General features: G+C 43.5%; 1 protein-coding gene across 4 annotated transcripts in view; it reads right to left on the bottom strand.

Annotated features, from left to right (window-relative positions):
- Positions 1 to 6070: 6070 nt before the first annotated feature.
- The window catches only part of nkd2b (NKD inhibitor of WNT signaling pathway 2b), a 47782-nt gene continuing 37338 nt past the window's right edge, over positions 6071 to 16514 (bottom strand). The window contains exons 4-10 of one of the 4 annotated variants that reach the window (XM_083760673.1): positions 15273 to 15333; positions 13961 to 14082; positions 11116 to 11211; positions 9654 to 9792; positions 8636 to 8705; positions 8285 to 8409; positions 6071 to 7668 (exon numbers count right to left, since the gene is read on the bottom strand). In XM_083760673.1, the coding sequence (XP_083616799.1) occupies positions 6983 to 7668; positions 8285 to 8409; positions 8636 to 8705; positions 9654 to 9792; positions 11116 to 11211; positions 13961 to 14082; positions 15273 to 15333 (1299 nt within the window). In that variant the 3' untranslated portion in view covers positions 6071 to 6982. The remainder of the gene's footprint in view (positions 7669 to 8284; positions 8410 to 8635; positions 8706 to 9653; positions 9793 to 11115; positions 11212 to 13960; positions 14083 to 15272; positions 15334 to 16514) is intronic. The other 3 variants (XM_083760674.1, XM_083760675.1, XM_083760676.1) reach the window with 3 other exon arrangements.

The following is a 16514-nucleotide window of genomic DNA, read 5'->3' as shown; positions in this document are numbered from 1 at the left end:
AGAGTGGGGGGGGGGGGGTAGAAGGAGGTAAAGAGAGATGGGAGGAGGTAAAGAGAGGGAGGGAGATAGATAGTGAGGGCGAGGTGCTTCCTGTTTCCTTGGCTCTAATTATACCCCTGTCTCCTGAGGACACTAGGGTCCTATCAGGAAGAGACCGAACCACCTTCACCTCCACGAGCGTGTGCGTGTATATAATATAATAATAATAATAAATATATACACACATACATACACGCACGCACGCACGCACGCACACGCGCACACACACACACACACACACACACACACACACACACCTCTTATGGGATATGCCAACCACCCGTCGGAGAAAACTCATTTTGGACGCTTGTATCCGCGACCTTATTCTTTCGCTGCTTTCTTTCGTTTTAGGGATTTTAGCTGTTTTTGACAGGGGGGCAGGGCAATCGAGTACGAGGCTAAACATGTATTTTTTACAAAATATTAAGGCGATTTTTTTTATTATTATTTACTATAATCCTACTAGACCCCAGGAAATTACATCTGGCCACAGAAGATCACATGATCTACTGAAAGTGAAGGAGGCCTACTGGGGGGAAGCCACTGTGTCATAGGCTCAATATGTCAGTTTGACACATTCAGTAGATCTTGTGATCTTTTGTGGCCAGATGTAATTTTCTGGGGTCTAGTAGGACTATAGTAAATAATAAAAAAATAAATCGCTATAGAATTTTGTAAAAAAAAAAATACATATAGCCCCATGCTCAAATGCCCCAGCTAAAATGCCTAAAACAAAATCATCTTTTACTTTCTCTAATAACAACCTAAAACATGAACCTTGGTTGAAATAAACGAAAGTTGTCCTTTAACTCAAGGTGTCGCCATTGGGTATGCAGCTATCTGGTACATACACTTGGCTCAAGTAGGCTACAGTAAAAGTTGAGTTTCACACATCAAATAAATAAATAAACAAACAATCAATAAAAGTGTCCTGACTGAAGTTAACGCTGAATCAAATAAACCAGTGATTCCCAAACTTTTCCATACCAAGGAGTCAAGGACCCACAAATATATCATCTGGCAGTGGTCCCTCTATATTATTGCACTGCTATTTTCACTATTTGCAAAAACAAAACAAAAAATAAATTATCATTATCTTTAAAAAGATCATTTTGAAGTCTGGACCGATGTTGCAACAGACCAAAAAAGGTTCAAATGTGTACAACAGAATTAAACATGGCTTCCATAATGAAAAAACATCGGCTACAAATGAACAATTAAAATAAAGTGTACTTATTGTTTAGCATAGTTGCTTGTCCTTCAAAGATCAAACTGTGCACTTCAGTGTGTTTGATCACTTCTAGGAACTGAGCTTCTATCTGAACTCCAAATAAAAGGTCACAATCTAATATTATATGTTTAAATAGGCCAGTTAGGTTGGCATATGTCTGAGACTTGTTTTTGTTACTAAGAGAGCCTACTGTTTTGTACATAAACTAAGCTGTTAGCCTGTTTGCAAGAGTTGTTATCTACGTAATGGTTCTTTCCTGTTTACAGATGCAGTGAGGATAGATTCCTGGATATTATCAAGCTTTTTGAAAGCTGTTGTTTCTTGGTGGGGGGGGGGGGGGGGGGGGCACATTACTTCAACATTTCAGGAGAGGTACATAATATCTCATAGTTGAGTGTCAACTCAGTGTCACTCACTGAAAATTAGCAAGTGGGCATGAGAAGCCAAGGTTGAAGGTAGGTAAATGCTTTCCCCTAGTGGTCAGAACTGGTTCCAGCATGCAAATATAAATTAACTGGCAACAAGAGAGAGGATTACTTGCACCACAAAAACTGTAGTGTGGACTGGGGGAATTACGGTTTCATCAAAGTGGCCCTCGATCACAATGCCACATTAAGACCAAAAGCATTACGAACAATCCAAAACTAAGTTCCCAGACATTGGCCCCCGTGTAAAGACCCCCTAAAGTATAGGATATTAATAATCAGTTTGACAGGCCTGGATTGTAATCAGCTTTTAGTCTGTCTATTAGTATGCAGAGAGACAGGCAAGCTAAGAGGGAAGAGGAAGAGGAGGGGTTAGAGGGAGGGGAGGATGGAGAGAGAATTGAAGTGAGAAAGAGCCATCTCTCTCTCTATTTCTTTCATTCTTTCCCCTTCAACTTGCTCACATCTCCTGGCAACCAAACCACAGAGCAGGGAATGTGTACAGTGGTCTAGAGACTGGCTCTGGCTTCGCCTCTTCTCTTTGTCCGCTCATTAATGGTGTTAATTGCTTACAAATACATGAAAGAAAAATCTCTAGTTGTTTTTTTTTGTTGTTTTTTTTTTTCTTGCGTCTCCTGAAAGAACGTAGTGAGGATTTAATGTGTGCTGCTGGTCTGAGACTTTAGGGCTGTAAGAAATGGGACCCTTGAGCGAGAGTTGTCCCCATTGTAAAAACAAGAAGGGGGAAAAAAGAAAGAAATCCTGCCGTAAACCATGGCAGTCACTCACAGCAATCCCAGAACATTTGTGTCCCCTTCAAGACTGAAGTAGTTCCACATATCTGAATACTAGAGGCCGGCCGATTTATCTACGGTTTGGCAGAAATATTATCTTTTTTTTAATATCGCTATCTGCAACATGCATCCAATTTATTTTGATTTTGTAGGCCTACCACTTTCAGTGGGTAACAGGAAGGCTAACCCAAAAATAAATCTATTATTATACATACCTACACAAACAATACATGCTTGCATATATCCCTGCCCCTTGAGCTGAAGAATGCAGTCTGTCGACGGTTTTAAGAAATTGTTAAAAACGTATTTATTTCGTCAGCACTTTATTTTATGATATATTTTTACTTGATTTATTTGCATCTCAATGTTTTACCTTCTATTGTTTGTTTCATGCCCTTGTTTTAACATGATTGTTTTTGTTTTACCTTGTTGTACAGCACTTTGTAACATTGTTTCGAAAGGTGCTCTATAAATAAAATTGACTTACTTACTTAACCCATTCTGAACGGGAACCCATTTTGGTGTTGGCATCATGTTATGCTTTAGCTATTGAAAAATAGCAGATCTACAAGCTCATATCGCGCCACCGAGTGGCGCGATAAGAGCTTGTAGGTCTGCTATCTCAGGTCAGAATGGGTTAATTACTTACTATAGTATTATGACATTATGGCAAATATGACATAATGAAAGGATAGCATTTTTCTGTTTGTTGCTTAGTTATGAGTTCAGCTATGAAGTATTGAACAATTTCACTAATTGACCATAACAGCTATGTGACTGTCATCAAGCTGTAACTAACCAGAGAGGCTTATCTAATGAAGTTTAGGATGGGTTCTACAAAGACAAGCACACTGTGCAGTGTGCACCCCAAGGTCTATGACATGCCCCTAGGTTAAAGGTTAATCTCTACTTGGAGCAACGAACAGAACCAGAGAGCAACCCCAAGAGCAAAAATAAATATAAGATTGCATTGCAGCCGCAGCTCACTCTATCAGTATTTCTCCATCTGCATAACGGTACGAGTACGTTTCCCCCAAGAATACAGTAGTTTAAAAAAAAAAGGGACGCTCTTGACACCTTGTTGAGTCTGACTAGGAGGGGAAAATGGAGACGACAGGCAGCCTTTCTCTTTTGTTGTCAGACTTGAGCCTTGGGAGGAATTAGCAAACCATTTTCCCTCCACATTCGACTCTAAAAGCTTGGGGCTTAATCAAGTGGAAATTTGTGCAAAAGGGGGTGATGGGGTGGCTGTGGGTCGGGGTGCAGGGGTAGAATGGCACAATTGTTCACAGAAAGGCCTCATGTTGAGTCCTCTTTGATGTTTCTCTGTGGAGATTCTGCTGAACTTTTACAGTAGCTGTTTGCTCAAATTAGTTTGTGTGGTAACATGATGCAGACAACATACAAGGTGCAAGGGCAAGGAGATACATTTCACCTGTAGACCTAATGTATCAATAATAATATCCCCACATAACTTTCACCAAATAGCCTATTGTCAGGTAAAAATAAAATGTAACATTTCTAGTTGTGTGCTGTTGTAGTAGTTGTGTTTTGTCCCGGGTATGAACTTGCTTTATGTCTCAAAGAAGAATATCAACACTGTGACTGAAGTGAGATTGCACTCTGTTGTGCCCATGCTGCCTATACAGGCAGGCAGGCTCCCACTGGTCCATTGTGTTGCAAAGCCTTTCTCATGCATGTCTTGAATGAAAGCCAGCGTATCGACGGGCTAAGGATAATCACGTTTTCCTAAGACAGGCTTATTATTATAGTTGCAACTAAATAAGCTGCACGAAAAAGGTGACTAGTAGAAACCAATGCATCTTATTATATTTTGGAGAAAGTTGTGCTATAAGATGGTGGTGGTATAAGAACAGGAGAAGGATGTCTAACTCGATTTAAATTAACGCAGTATAGGCTATGCCTATATTTCGAGGCAAGTAAGTATTATTTCAGTGTTATAGAGCACCGAAGTCCTGACGTAACTCGCTCATCCCGACGATTCCCCTGGTTCACGGAAGTAGTTTCTCTATGGAGAATAACATGGGGTGATCTTAATATCGTCTACTATAAGCGTTGTGGTCCAAAAATAAACAAGCTGTCTCGGCGTTATTGTCAGGGAGGTGTCTCTGTATCGTTTGCAACAGTCAGTCACTCATATATGATACAGTCTGCTTCTAGCGAAAATCTAACTAATTCAGCAGCAGTAACATTAGCGTTTTCTCTCAGTCAGTTGATTCTTCATATCCATGTGAGTGAAGCGGCCGGGATGACATGTTTATTTTTCAAACACAGTTCTTATATGAATCAATCTAAAACTCCTCCTATGGTGATTTCAATGCAACTAAACAAATACATGAACCTGGGGACTGACGCCCTCTACTGAAAGTGACGTCAGACTTCGGTGCTCTATACAGAAGTGTTATTGATTAAATTGGATTGATGCGAAGCTTTAGGCTACATCATGTTTTAAAAGCAATGCATCGACCACTGCACTGGTCGACCCATGTGTAAATGACACAAATGAAAACCATACCTTTCTGCTCTTGCAATCTTCGGCAGGACAGGTGCAGCGCTTCCTGCAGCCCTTCAGTGACACCCCGATGAGTCCTCCTGTCCTGGGACACTTGTTGAACTTGTCATGTCACCACCTGCACGCCCCGTCCCGTAAACTCCCGTTGCTTTTGGTTGCTGCAAGCTGATCAACGAAAACCAATACAAAAAAATGCACGGAGTGACGGAGATGCTATGTTGCTTTACTTTACTTATTGCCAGCAGAGCGGTTGTCAGTGCGGGCCAGGGGGACTGGCTGGGGGAGGTATTTGCATTAAGCCGGGGCCATCCCATCTCCTCCCTCCCCTCGCCTTTCAGTCAGAGCTGCATTGTTTTGTTCGTCTCAGCTGGGGCGCTCATTTGGCCCTCTGCTTAAAAGCCCGATTCATACTTCTTCGTCCCAACTAAGTTCCCAACGACAACGGCGGGTATAAAATATCAGCAGACTGACCTGGCGAGGCAGGCGAGCTCTCAACGTGAGGAGCTTTCTGATATTTTCGACGGTCAGAGCACGATATGGCCTTGCAGGGTCAGGAGACTGTGCGCTAACTAATTAACCACGAGACAACCATAGCGTAATGATGGTGGGAAGCGAAACCAGTAAACACCATAACAAAAAACAATCTTCACAATAATAAATAAAGCCTACTAGTACGAAAAACGTGAGTTTCAGACTTGTAGGCAGTAGGCCTAGGCTATGCCTACCTTTCTTTGCAGTTATAACTTATACTTTCTAGGATAACATGAATGACTGGGCTCAAAAGGACGCGCAAGGAGGTCACGTGGCATAATTCCGCTCCGAGATGTTTTTTTGATCTTCAAATGATTATTTGCACCTGTGTTGTCAGTAGACGTCTTGCAACGTGAGTCTATTCCTATGGTCTATTCTACTTCTTGCCACAGGGTGGCAGTAGTACTCCATTACGCGGAATACAGGCTCTCTATCAATCTTGTTCTCTGAGGTCCTATTTTAAGTTTCAACAAAAATAAAATAAAACGTGTTACCAGTAATATTACCAAGTAATATGATCTATATGGTTTATTACAATATATAAAAGACAAAATACATATATGCATAATTAGAATCCATGATGAAAATATGCATACACAGTATAATTATACAGTAAAATGTGTTACATATAGATTTTTATACATAATAGCGAGATATTTTTGCATTAAAAACTGGCAGTGGTGATTTTGTTTCTCCTCAGACAGGAGAGACGCCCTCAAGTCCACACAGCGGGGCAGGGGGCTCCTTGTGAACTACGTCCCGAGAGCAGCAGCACCGTTACACCTGAGATCCACGGCTTAGAAAGGTCACACACACACACACACACACACACACACACACACACACACACACACACACACACACACACACACACACACACACGCACACATCCGCACGTACACATACACACACGCAGAACAACAAATCCCACTCCACTCTTATCACATAGCTTCTAGGGTCAAACACGTCAAACCGACAGCACAGAAAAGTTGGAAAACATCAGACGGCCTCTGGTCTTCATCGTCCCCGAACGGTGTCCCTTTTCGGAGGACGAGCAATGAGCCGAGCAGTCCGGCAGAAAAAGTCTCATCAACAAACAAATTCGGATCAAACTGTGACGCTATGCTTTTCATAAAGACACCGATAGCTACAGAGAAACTGTCTAAAGGCATATATCGTATACCCTTGGCCGCCATACGAGGCACACCGTATACCATTGGCAGCCATACTGCGTGCCAACCCCCCCCCTGCCCCCCCAGCATGTCTAATGTCTGTGTACATCAGGATAGCTTAGGCAGAATAGGACTACTGGAGGAGTGGGGTGTAATGAAAAGAATAGATCCTGGACAGACATGGTAACATTCCCACGGGGTGTTGAGGTAAAGTCCTTCAGACTGGTGTTGCGGCGGTGGTTTGGTCCTGTGCTGTATCATGTCTGGTGGTAGTGGTGGTAATGGTGGTGGTGGTGGTGTTCGTGGTGGTGATGGTGCTCGTGCCGCTGGACCAGGGGGACCACGAACGCGGGGCTACCCCCGCCGGGCGGACCCGAGACCACCTGCTCTCTATCCATGCCCGACAGGGCAGAGGCCCCCTGAGGGGCCTGCTGATGCTGCTGGGGGTGGGGGTGGGGGTGGGAGGGAGAGGACACGGGGACTTTGGAGGGCGACGAGGCCTCTCTGGCTTTGGCCCTCAGGCGCTTGCTGTGGCTGTACTGCAGCGGGTGTTGGTGGTGGCCGGTGGCCTGGCCCTGGTGGGGGAGGTGGTACACGTCCTGGCCCCCGGAGTTGGCCCCGTGCAGCGCTGCCGACTGCAGGGCCGGGTAGTAGCCGTGACATTTGCCCGATTTGCCGCCTCCTCCTCCTCCGTTCCCCGCGCCGCCTTTGTGCGTTCCCTTGGGGGACTTGAGGAACTGGATGCCCTTGCCTCGGGACTCGGCCGGGTTGTAGGTGTCCGCGATGACCTGCGAGCGGCGCTGGTGGGCCACATGGGGCTCGGCCTCATGGGAGCGAGAGCGGCTCTGGGACTGGGCATGGTTTTGGGCCTGGGACTGAGCCTGGGAATGGGACTGCGAGGTCCGAACCTGGGCCTCCTGAGTGGGCAGCGGAGAGGTGGTTCCTGGAAGACAGGTGAGAACCATAGACCGTAAAAAATATGGACAAAGCGTTCCCCGGGTCTAACATGAACGTAAAATGAAGCCTGTCAGTCCTTGAATTGTACATCGCCATCTTTCTAGATCCGTTTGAACCCAGCTGGCCCATTGGCTGGCCCAGACAACGAGGCGGGACTTCCCCCCTTCTTCTTAGTTGGTTTTTATTTTGACTCGAGTGGGTGGGGAATCCCGATCATAGACTGTAACGGTAGCCACGCCCCTCAGAACATACGCGACTTTATGGTAATTTAATTTGTTTAATAAATGGGACCATCATTTTCCAAAAAGAATATTATGACATTAGAAAATCTTTAAACTAGTGACTGGAAGCAGAAAGTATTCATGACCATGTTTATTAAGGTAATACAGTCTACTCTAGGTGAAGTTGGGCCCAAATACATGGACTTCTATGGGGTTATGGGTTTCTTTGGGCCCAATGACAGCGCCACAACAGGCCATTATATGAACTTTCAGGAAAATTTCCTTGTGGCTTCACAAAATATCTGTGTATATATGTAATGTATGTGTATGTGTGTGTGTGTGTGTGTGTGCGTGTGTGCGTGCGTGCGTGCGTGTACACACCATCAAACCGGGAGGTGTAGTTCTCTATACCAGCCAGGTCCAGATAGTGATTCCTCCTCTCGGTGTTCTCGTCAACACAGTAATGTTGGCCGTCGGCTGCAGGCGTCTCACTGCTCTGTCCCCTGCTGATGAGTCCATCACAATCACAAGCACTATTTAATACTGACTGAACTGCAGTGGTGGGGGGAAAGTACTCAATTGTTTTACTTAAGTAAAAGTATCAATACTGAAATGTAGAACTACTCCGTTACAAGTAAAAGGTCTGGAATTCAAAATGTACTTGAGTTAAAGTACAAAAGTATTGGCATCATAATGTTGTAGCCAAGTACTCATTATTTGTGTGCTGCTAACCTGACATGAGACGAGAGACGTTTGTCCGCTGAGCGCCCCTCCTCCTGGTGACAGCGTCCCAACTCACGCTCTGAACAGAGATGTGCAAAGATACCTTTTAATAGACAGACCCACATACTGTAACAAACACACGGATATCCCCACTGTACAACCCACAAGCAACTTGTAGGCCAGGCCTATACAAAGTGGATCTGGATTCATAATAAGACTGGGAAGTCCACACTATGAAGAAATCTAAAGAGGGAGGAGACCAGGTCTGATCAGCAAGAAGTATGAATCTAGACACTAACAGCTGACTGCACTACACCGTCATGAACAGCAACGTATGGCTTCACCCCCCCCCCCCCCTCCGAACATGGCCAGCTGTGCTTCTTGGAACACTCATTGGAGTTCTCAACCTTTTTCGAGCCAAGGACCCCCAAAAATGATATGTATTTGGCCGCGGACCCCCATTGAAAATGTTTTATGCCAGGGACCCCCCAGAAGAGAAGATTTGTGGTGGGCAGGAACTTGAGCCCTGCGCCACTTGAGAGCCCCAAAATACAGTTTTTTTAGAGGGACATCTCACCACTGGAAGAAACTGCAGTCACTCAATGTTAATAGTATTTGTAGTAGATACAGTAACAGTAGCTCAATTTGAAAATTGCACCCTATGGCCAGAAAAATAATGAAGTTTGTGTTTTTGACTAGGGTTTGACTGGACTGCTGAATTTATACAACTGCCCCTCCTTGTGGAGAGGGGAGAGACTGCGTGGGGTGTGTGACTTGTAGTCCCGGAAGCAAATGAGACCACATATTCATGACAAATGTTGGTCATGAAGATGGCGTCATGACTATAATATCTAAAAAAACACATATTACACAAACCCAAACCCCAGGAATAGTGTTTCTTGTGTCCTAAACATGAGATCTGATTGCACAAGGGCAATTTAAGAGCTGGACAACAACCCTTGAACCTTGAACTTAGAATCGGTCGAACACCAAAAATGCTGGAGGAAGTCTTTGAAATGTCTCTGACCTGAAACAGTGTCCCTCCGGCGGGTCCTGGGCTCAGGGGTGACGGTCAGTTTGACGCGGAGCGTCTTGCTCTTGTGACAGGAGTGATTGACGGAGGCGTCCACCACATCATAGATGGTGTGCATCAGACTGGACATGTCCTGAAAAAGCAGGGAAAACTGTGTTTTGTACTGAAACTTTGTAACAAAAACATCTTTCAAGGACCATTTCGGCTTCTTTCTCCTGATTCAAACCCCCATTAGCCTCGATACCCAGGCTTTCATTTCGTCTGCGCGAGAAATGAAAGCCTGGATTTACGCATGGGCTGAACTGGTCTAAAAGTGGGAGTCAACCCTTCCGCGTAGGCGTCGCTCCAAATGATGTGACGTCAGGGCTCTGAGCGGTGTGCACCCCTCAAAATAACACCGTGAGGAAATCATTACCAGTGGAACGTCAAACGAGGCTAAGCGAGGAAAATGAGGAGAATGGCTGAAGATCCCACCACACCGTCTAAGAAAAAAACCATGATGACACAATTATGGGATTTGTGCACTAACCAGGACGCCCATGATGACACAATTATGGGATTTGTGCACTAACCAGGACGCCCCAGTATAATATATATATATATATATATATATTTATTTTATTTTTATTTATTTTTTGTTCAAAACCACGTGACTTAGGGAAGAAAATGCCTATTTTGGCATGAGATGAGCGTGAGACCTTGAGGTACACCTGTATTATGAAAAATGGTGAAAATAACAGATCTACAACTCACAACAAGATGCAACAAATGTTATGAGCTTGTAGATCAGCAATGTTTTAACTTTTGCAAACTTTGCTTACTTAAAAATAAAATAAAACTTAAAAAATGCTTATAATGACATGCCCAAAGTGGTTACATATATTCTTTAGGGTATAGAATTTGTCACCAAGTACTGTAGCAAAATTAAGAAATAATTTGTAGCTTTTTGTAATGCAGTTGCAAACAGGTGGTTGTCACAAAATCCCAAGGCTCAGCTGTACTTGTCTCATGGCACACCAGTTGGAGAGCCACTTGATAGTAAGGAACATTACCTCTATTACCTATTACCTCTTTCACAATCTGGGAGCCCATTCAGTTAAAAATATATCGTTGCTGTCGGGCATATAACTCTTATCTCCATATTCTAGCCTCCCCCCTACCTGATCACACTACAGCTTCACACAAAAGTATCAACAGTTTGCGATGCATTTTGAGCTTGTAGATCTGCTTTTGCTATTTTGATAGCAACAGTGAATCCAGAAAAATAACAGTTTTGGACATATGAGGTTTCCACCCAACAGAGACGATATATTTATTCTGTATATTTATTTTTCTTTGTGTGTGTGTGTGTGTGTGTGTGTGTGTGTGTGTGTGTGTGTGTGTGTGTGTGTGTGTGTGTGTGTGTGTGTGTGTGTGTGTGTGTGTGTGTGTGTATTAATCTGTCTTGAGCGATTACCTCTTTCGTGACTTTGCCACTGTTGTCAAAGTCATAGAGGGTGAAGATCCACTCCTGTCTGTTGTCATCCTCTACGGAGACATCGCATTCCAAGTCCTGTGTGGACACGGTCACATCAGTTAATGTGTTTAACAAATGTGTATAACCGTCAATTAGTTGAGTTGTAGCAGGTCCTATTTACAGCACCCACGTAGTTTTTTTGTTAAATTTTAGTTATCTAGTAGTACGTCGTAAATTGTATATATATTGTATAAATGTCTGTTATTGATTAGATTTTTCTGTATGTCTCTGTTACAAGTAAAATGTGCAACCACACTATGTGCTGCCGAGTCTTGTAAGGTCAAGCTCAAGACAGCAGAGGGCAGCAAAACATGGCGAACCTTGTATGTCCAAAACAGTTAACTTTTGGAAAATGGAAAAGTAACCTGTGTTCCAGCGGATCCAATGTAGTTATTATGTAGTCACAACAAGCTTTTGCAAATACCTTCCAATGGTCAAATATTTCTAAAAACCCACAGACAGACCACTTTCACTTTAAAAAAAACGTTTCCAAACATTTCAAAATGAGCCCAAATAGCAGATCTAGAAGACATAGACAACAATAATGTACGGGGGGGAAATAAATACAACGTTGAAATATGGAGGTACATGGTATTATTCTGCTCGTCAGCAATGTGATATAATTTGTTCACATTTTGACAAATGACTGACATGGTAGAGAGGCTGGACCTCTTCTGTCTCACCACTAACTTCCATTGTAACAGGGTGAGTGAGCTGTCACACCCACCACCACAAACTTCCCTCAGGTACTAATTGCTTGCCCTAATTGCTTGACAGCAGGTGATTCAGAACGCTGATGCTCTAGTGACTAGATTTGCTCAAAAGTATATACTGTAGATTAAGATGTCCTACCGATCATCCTTGCCTTTCTTCTTTCAGAGAGAGAGAGCAAGGGGGGGGGGGGGGGGGGGGAGGTTTTAACCGCAATTCTCAGTTACAGCTTTTTTTTGGCAGTAACCTTGATTCAGAGGTATCTTGTAACATGACTGTAATTGGAAAAATAAACGTTTGGAGCACAGGCCCTGCTCGCAGGCATATAAGATATGGAGGACTGACACCCTTGAGAATTGCAGAACGCTTACAATGGAGGAGACCCCAGGAAGAGGGAGAGAGAGACAGAGATTGAGAAAGAAACAGCTCTTTATGGATCTAGGACATCTCAGCTTGCAAAACCGGGGGAATGATTATCAAAGAGCCGATCCGAGTAGTTCTGTCCAGTTCTCTGAAACGAGGCCACGTTCGAGACCCAGGCTCGGGATTCAAGAAAAACAGAATCAGAACCACGTCGCTGCCAAGAACAGGGTTCGTGTGAGGAAAGCGCCCTTCGCACAGAGAGGAGGCACAGTGACTACAAAGCCAACATTACACCATGAACACACAGGAGGACAACCAACACATTAGATGAACACAGGAACTTTTTTTATCTATTTATTACACTCACTACATCAAAGCAGTGACTCTCAACCATTTCTAGGAACCCCACTAGGAGATCTACTATTTTTGCATGCGACATTGGCGCGCAAATAAGTACTCCAGGCTTAGCATCGATTATTGTTTGTGGTGGTTTCGTATTTCCTCAAGCCTTCTGGTGGCTAGAACAAGGGGAGAACTAAAGCTCCTGCAGTACTTCTGACAGCAAATATACTAGTGAAAGCATACATCTCAGGGGTGCAATGCAGTACCAGTAATAGTAATGGTTTATGACTATACATAAAGATGAATCTGTGGAGCACAGTAAAAAATGGAGAGTTAATTTAACTCTGAAAGTGTAGAAATGGAGCCGTAAGGATTCTGCTTTGAGGGTGGGCAGGAATGAATGGCGGAGGTTTTGCTTTCTTACTGGTACATCTAGGCCTGTCACAATTATTACATAATTGCAATTAATTGAGATAATCACAATTATTTTGTGTAATTATTTTGTGTCATTTCTATGTTGAAAAATGCTCATATGTTTTCAAATATTTTGCGATGCAACACGTTGTGAGCTTGTAGATCGTCTATTTCCGCTATTTTTTAAAATATTTCTGAAAGTATCAAAATATGAAATGCCAGTGTGCCATGTTCAATGCCAAAAAACACAATTAAAATCATTAAATGCAATTTGTACGATGGCTAATCATCCCGTCAAGTAAAGATGTCACGATCAGTGACAGCCCTACAGCGGCCACAGCTGAGTGGTTAATGACCCTGCCTGGGCAGGCCCTGGTTGCCATAGGTTCGGTTCGGACCTATGTCAAACTGGGGGTCCTTTTCAAATGGGGTCTTGCCCTGAAAATCTATTTTCAGGGCAAGACCTCGACCTCGTACCCTAGTCAAAATATGGCCCTTGAGGAAAATTAATTGGGGAACCCTGACTGCAAGGCGGAGTCTCCGGCGTCATTCACCGGCGGCCATCTTGCAACAGTCAACTGGTTTACGGTATCGGTAGCTGGTTATCTGCTCAAACAAAAATACTCTTCTTCTAAATCTTGACGGATTTACAAACAGCTTGGTTTATTACAAACATTATCAACGTGGCTATGATTCCGGATGCTTATTGTTATTTGTTTATGAAAGTATGCTGACCTCTCTGACATTTATAACAAACCAAACCGATCAGTTAAAAATTAAGCAAGTTATGGTTATTTAAAAAGTACATGCCCTATAGACAAAATGTCATGAGTGGGCGAGCTACCTGTAGCAAAATGGCCGCCATGTGGCGACGTCGCTCTCCGTTGGCCAGCAGTGCGGGCGAGCCATCTAGCCTTTCTTATATATATCTATGATTAGTAGTAGTACTACTTACATCCAGACTTATGCGTTTCTTCCCAGAAGGCTTGGTGGAATCTCTAAGGAGCTCTGCGCCCTCGGAGTTCACATACCGCAGGTAGCTCTCACAGCCCTCCGCCTTCTCTGGAGGAAGAACCACTGGCAACACACAACATCACCTGGGTTACGAAGGGCTGGGCAATTCACAGAAAATAGATCCAATCCCATATTTAGAAGCAGTAACGAAACTAAAGGCCAATGTATCGTCTCTGCGGCGGAAATCTCATATGTTCCAAAACGGTTACTTTTCAGGATTCAAATTCAGAAACGGCAAAGGTAGCAGATCAACACGTTTTCGAGCTTGTGGATCTGCTACTTTTGTGTGACGCTGTAGGATGATCAAGTAGGACATTAATTTTAACGTTAAAATATGGAGATAAGAGGTTTCTGCCCGACAACGACGATATGCTCTTTCAGACGTCAGAGGAAAGAAAGTCCGTTCGGACGGGATTCCCAGACTAGTACGAACAGTCAGGACATCTGCGGACTTCTGAGAATATGTTCGGAGGAGACTGCCAATCAGAAGTTCCGAATGAGGTAGTTCTTTCAGAAACAGGAGCATGTACAGGTATTGAGATTTAATCTTGCTCATGTAGGTTAATCGAGCAGCAGGGGTTTGTTTTGGTAGGGTATGATTAAACCCCCCCTCCCCCCCTCCCCAAACGATAGACTCAAGACCGGTAGCTATGAAGATGTATAATGCTGCGTTCACACTGACAGATACTGCACAAAGATGCAGGCTACCGATCCTTTTCGATGGTCGCCAGCGACATGAAGACACAAAGACACATCCAGCTGCTACAACAGTTACAAAGCTACACAAAACATTGAGTTGGTTTCAACTTCAGATACAAAGCTACAAATTATGCTGTGTAGCTTTGTATGTTTGACTTTGTATCTTTAGTATGTGCCAGTATGAACGCAGCAAGACGAGGTCACTCATCTGCCCAGAAACAAGCAGTATGGTATGCTTCTGTGTGTTCTTTTGTACTGTTGTCTTGCACTATGCTAGCACTGCTGAGGGACCAGGTATAATGGTGTATAGTATAGTTCATTGATGTACTATGTTGCATATTATCCTATTTATTTATTTGTATTTAATTTTCTTTAAATGTTGGTGTTGCCTTGACTTTGATGTCTCTCCATCATGCTGTATCTACAGCGCTTTTTGCCCAATAATCATTTTTTAACTGCTGTACTGTCTTTGGCGCATGAATTCCCCCAGCGGGATCAATAAAGCTCTTATCTTATCAAACCGAACCAGAGATGTAATGTGTTTTTCAGCTTACCCTCTAGGGGGCAGTGATGGGCTATCAATTGTCCTTCCTTCAGCTCACCATTTCGAAACTCCTGGGAGGGGAGAGAGAGAGAGAGATTAAGTTATCTTTTCTTACATGTATCTTTATCTTTATGTCTGAACAGCAAAAGCACAATTCTTGTCTTCATATTTTAGTTTTTCTACATTTTCTACATAGTGTATTTGATTGCCAACACAACTCTGTTTCACGTTTCTGTATGCCAGTCTTTCTGTTTCTGTCTTTCTTTCACACTTGCTTTGGCATTGGCAATGTAATGTATTCCCATGCAAATAAAACCCCTTGAATTTGGAGAGGGAGGAGGGGAGAGATGACTGCAGGGCTCCCCCTCACAGCCAAACAGTTTGAAGCATCTGCACACTCATATTTTCTTCACTGTCCATCAAAAGTAAAGAACAGTAAATGCTCAACATCATCTTGGCTTTCTGTAGGAGACATCTCTCCAAAACCTGTTCCTTCTCATCCTTGCCGGACAGTGGAGGCCGGAGCGTGAGATAGATTGCTTAATGATTTTAGCATTTTCACATCCAATGGTAAATCCATTAAAAGGGTGCTCTATGACATATAGGTGGGTGTACGATGATTGATGAACTTTATGGCTCAACAATTACTAAGGAAGCTCAAAGTGAAGATTGCTTGCTTCAGTTTCAACGACAAGAAACTATACTTGGATGCTACTTTTCTGTCTGTGATTGATGGCTGTGTCATATTGTATGCAATGCAGCCTCCTCCATTTTATGAAGCCTTGAATCAGTCAGTGTGCCATGACCATGATGCATCTCTACATTTCACTACAAATGCACCATTGTATGGGCCGGGCGTTAAGTAGGAGAGTGGGTAGAGAGCGAGAGAGAGAGAGAGAGAGAGAGAGAGAGAGAGAGAGAGAGAGAGAGGCCATCTGGGAATCAAAATGTCGCCTGTTTGACCCCCTGGCCCACCTAGTCTATGTGTCGAAGTGTCCCAAGGTGTTTCACGTACGTACAGTATATGTGCATCTACAACAGCACTGGCTTATTTTGATCTATAAAGAGATACTGGGTGAAAATCCAGTTTACCTCAGTACCAGCTCTGGTAGTTTACCTCTGTACCAGCTATGGTAGTTATCTCTGGTAGTTTACCTCTGTACCAGCTCTGGTAGTTATCTCTGGTAGTTTACCTATGTACCAGCTCTGGTAGTTATCTCTGGTAGTTTACCTCTGTACCAGCTCTGGTAGT

Source organism: Protomyctophum parallelum (genome assembly GCF_964188405.1).
Source record: "Protomyctophum parallelum genome assembly, chromosome: 3".
Taxonomy (NCBI): Eukaryota; Metazoa; Chordata; class Actinopteri; order Myctophiformes; family Myctophidae; genus Protomyctophum; species Protomyctophum parallelum.
This window is presented reverse-complemented; position numbering and strand designations above follow the sequence as displayed.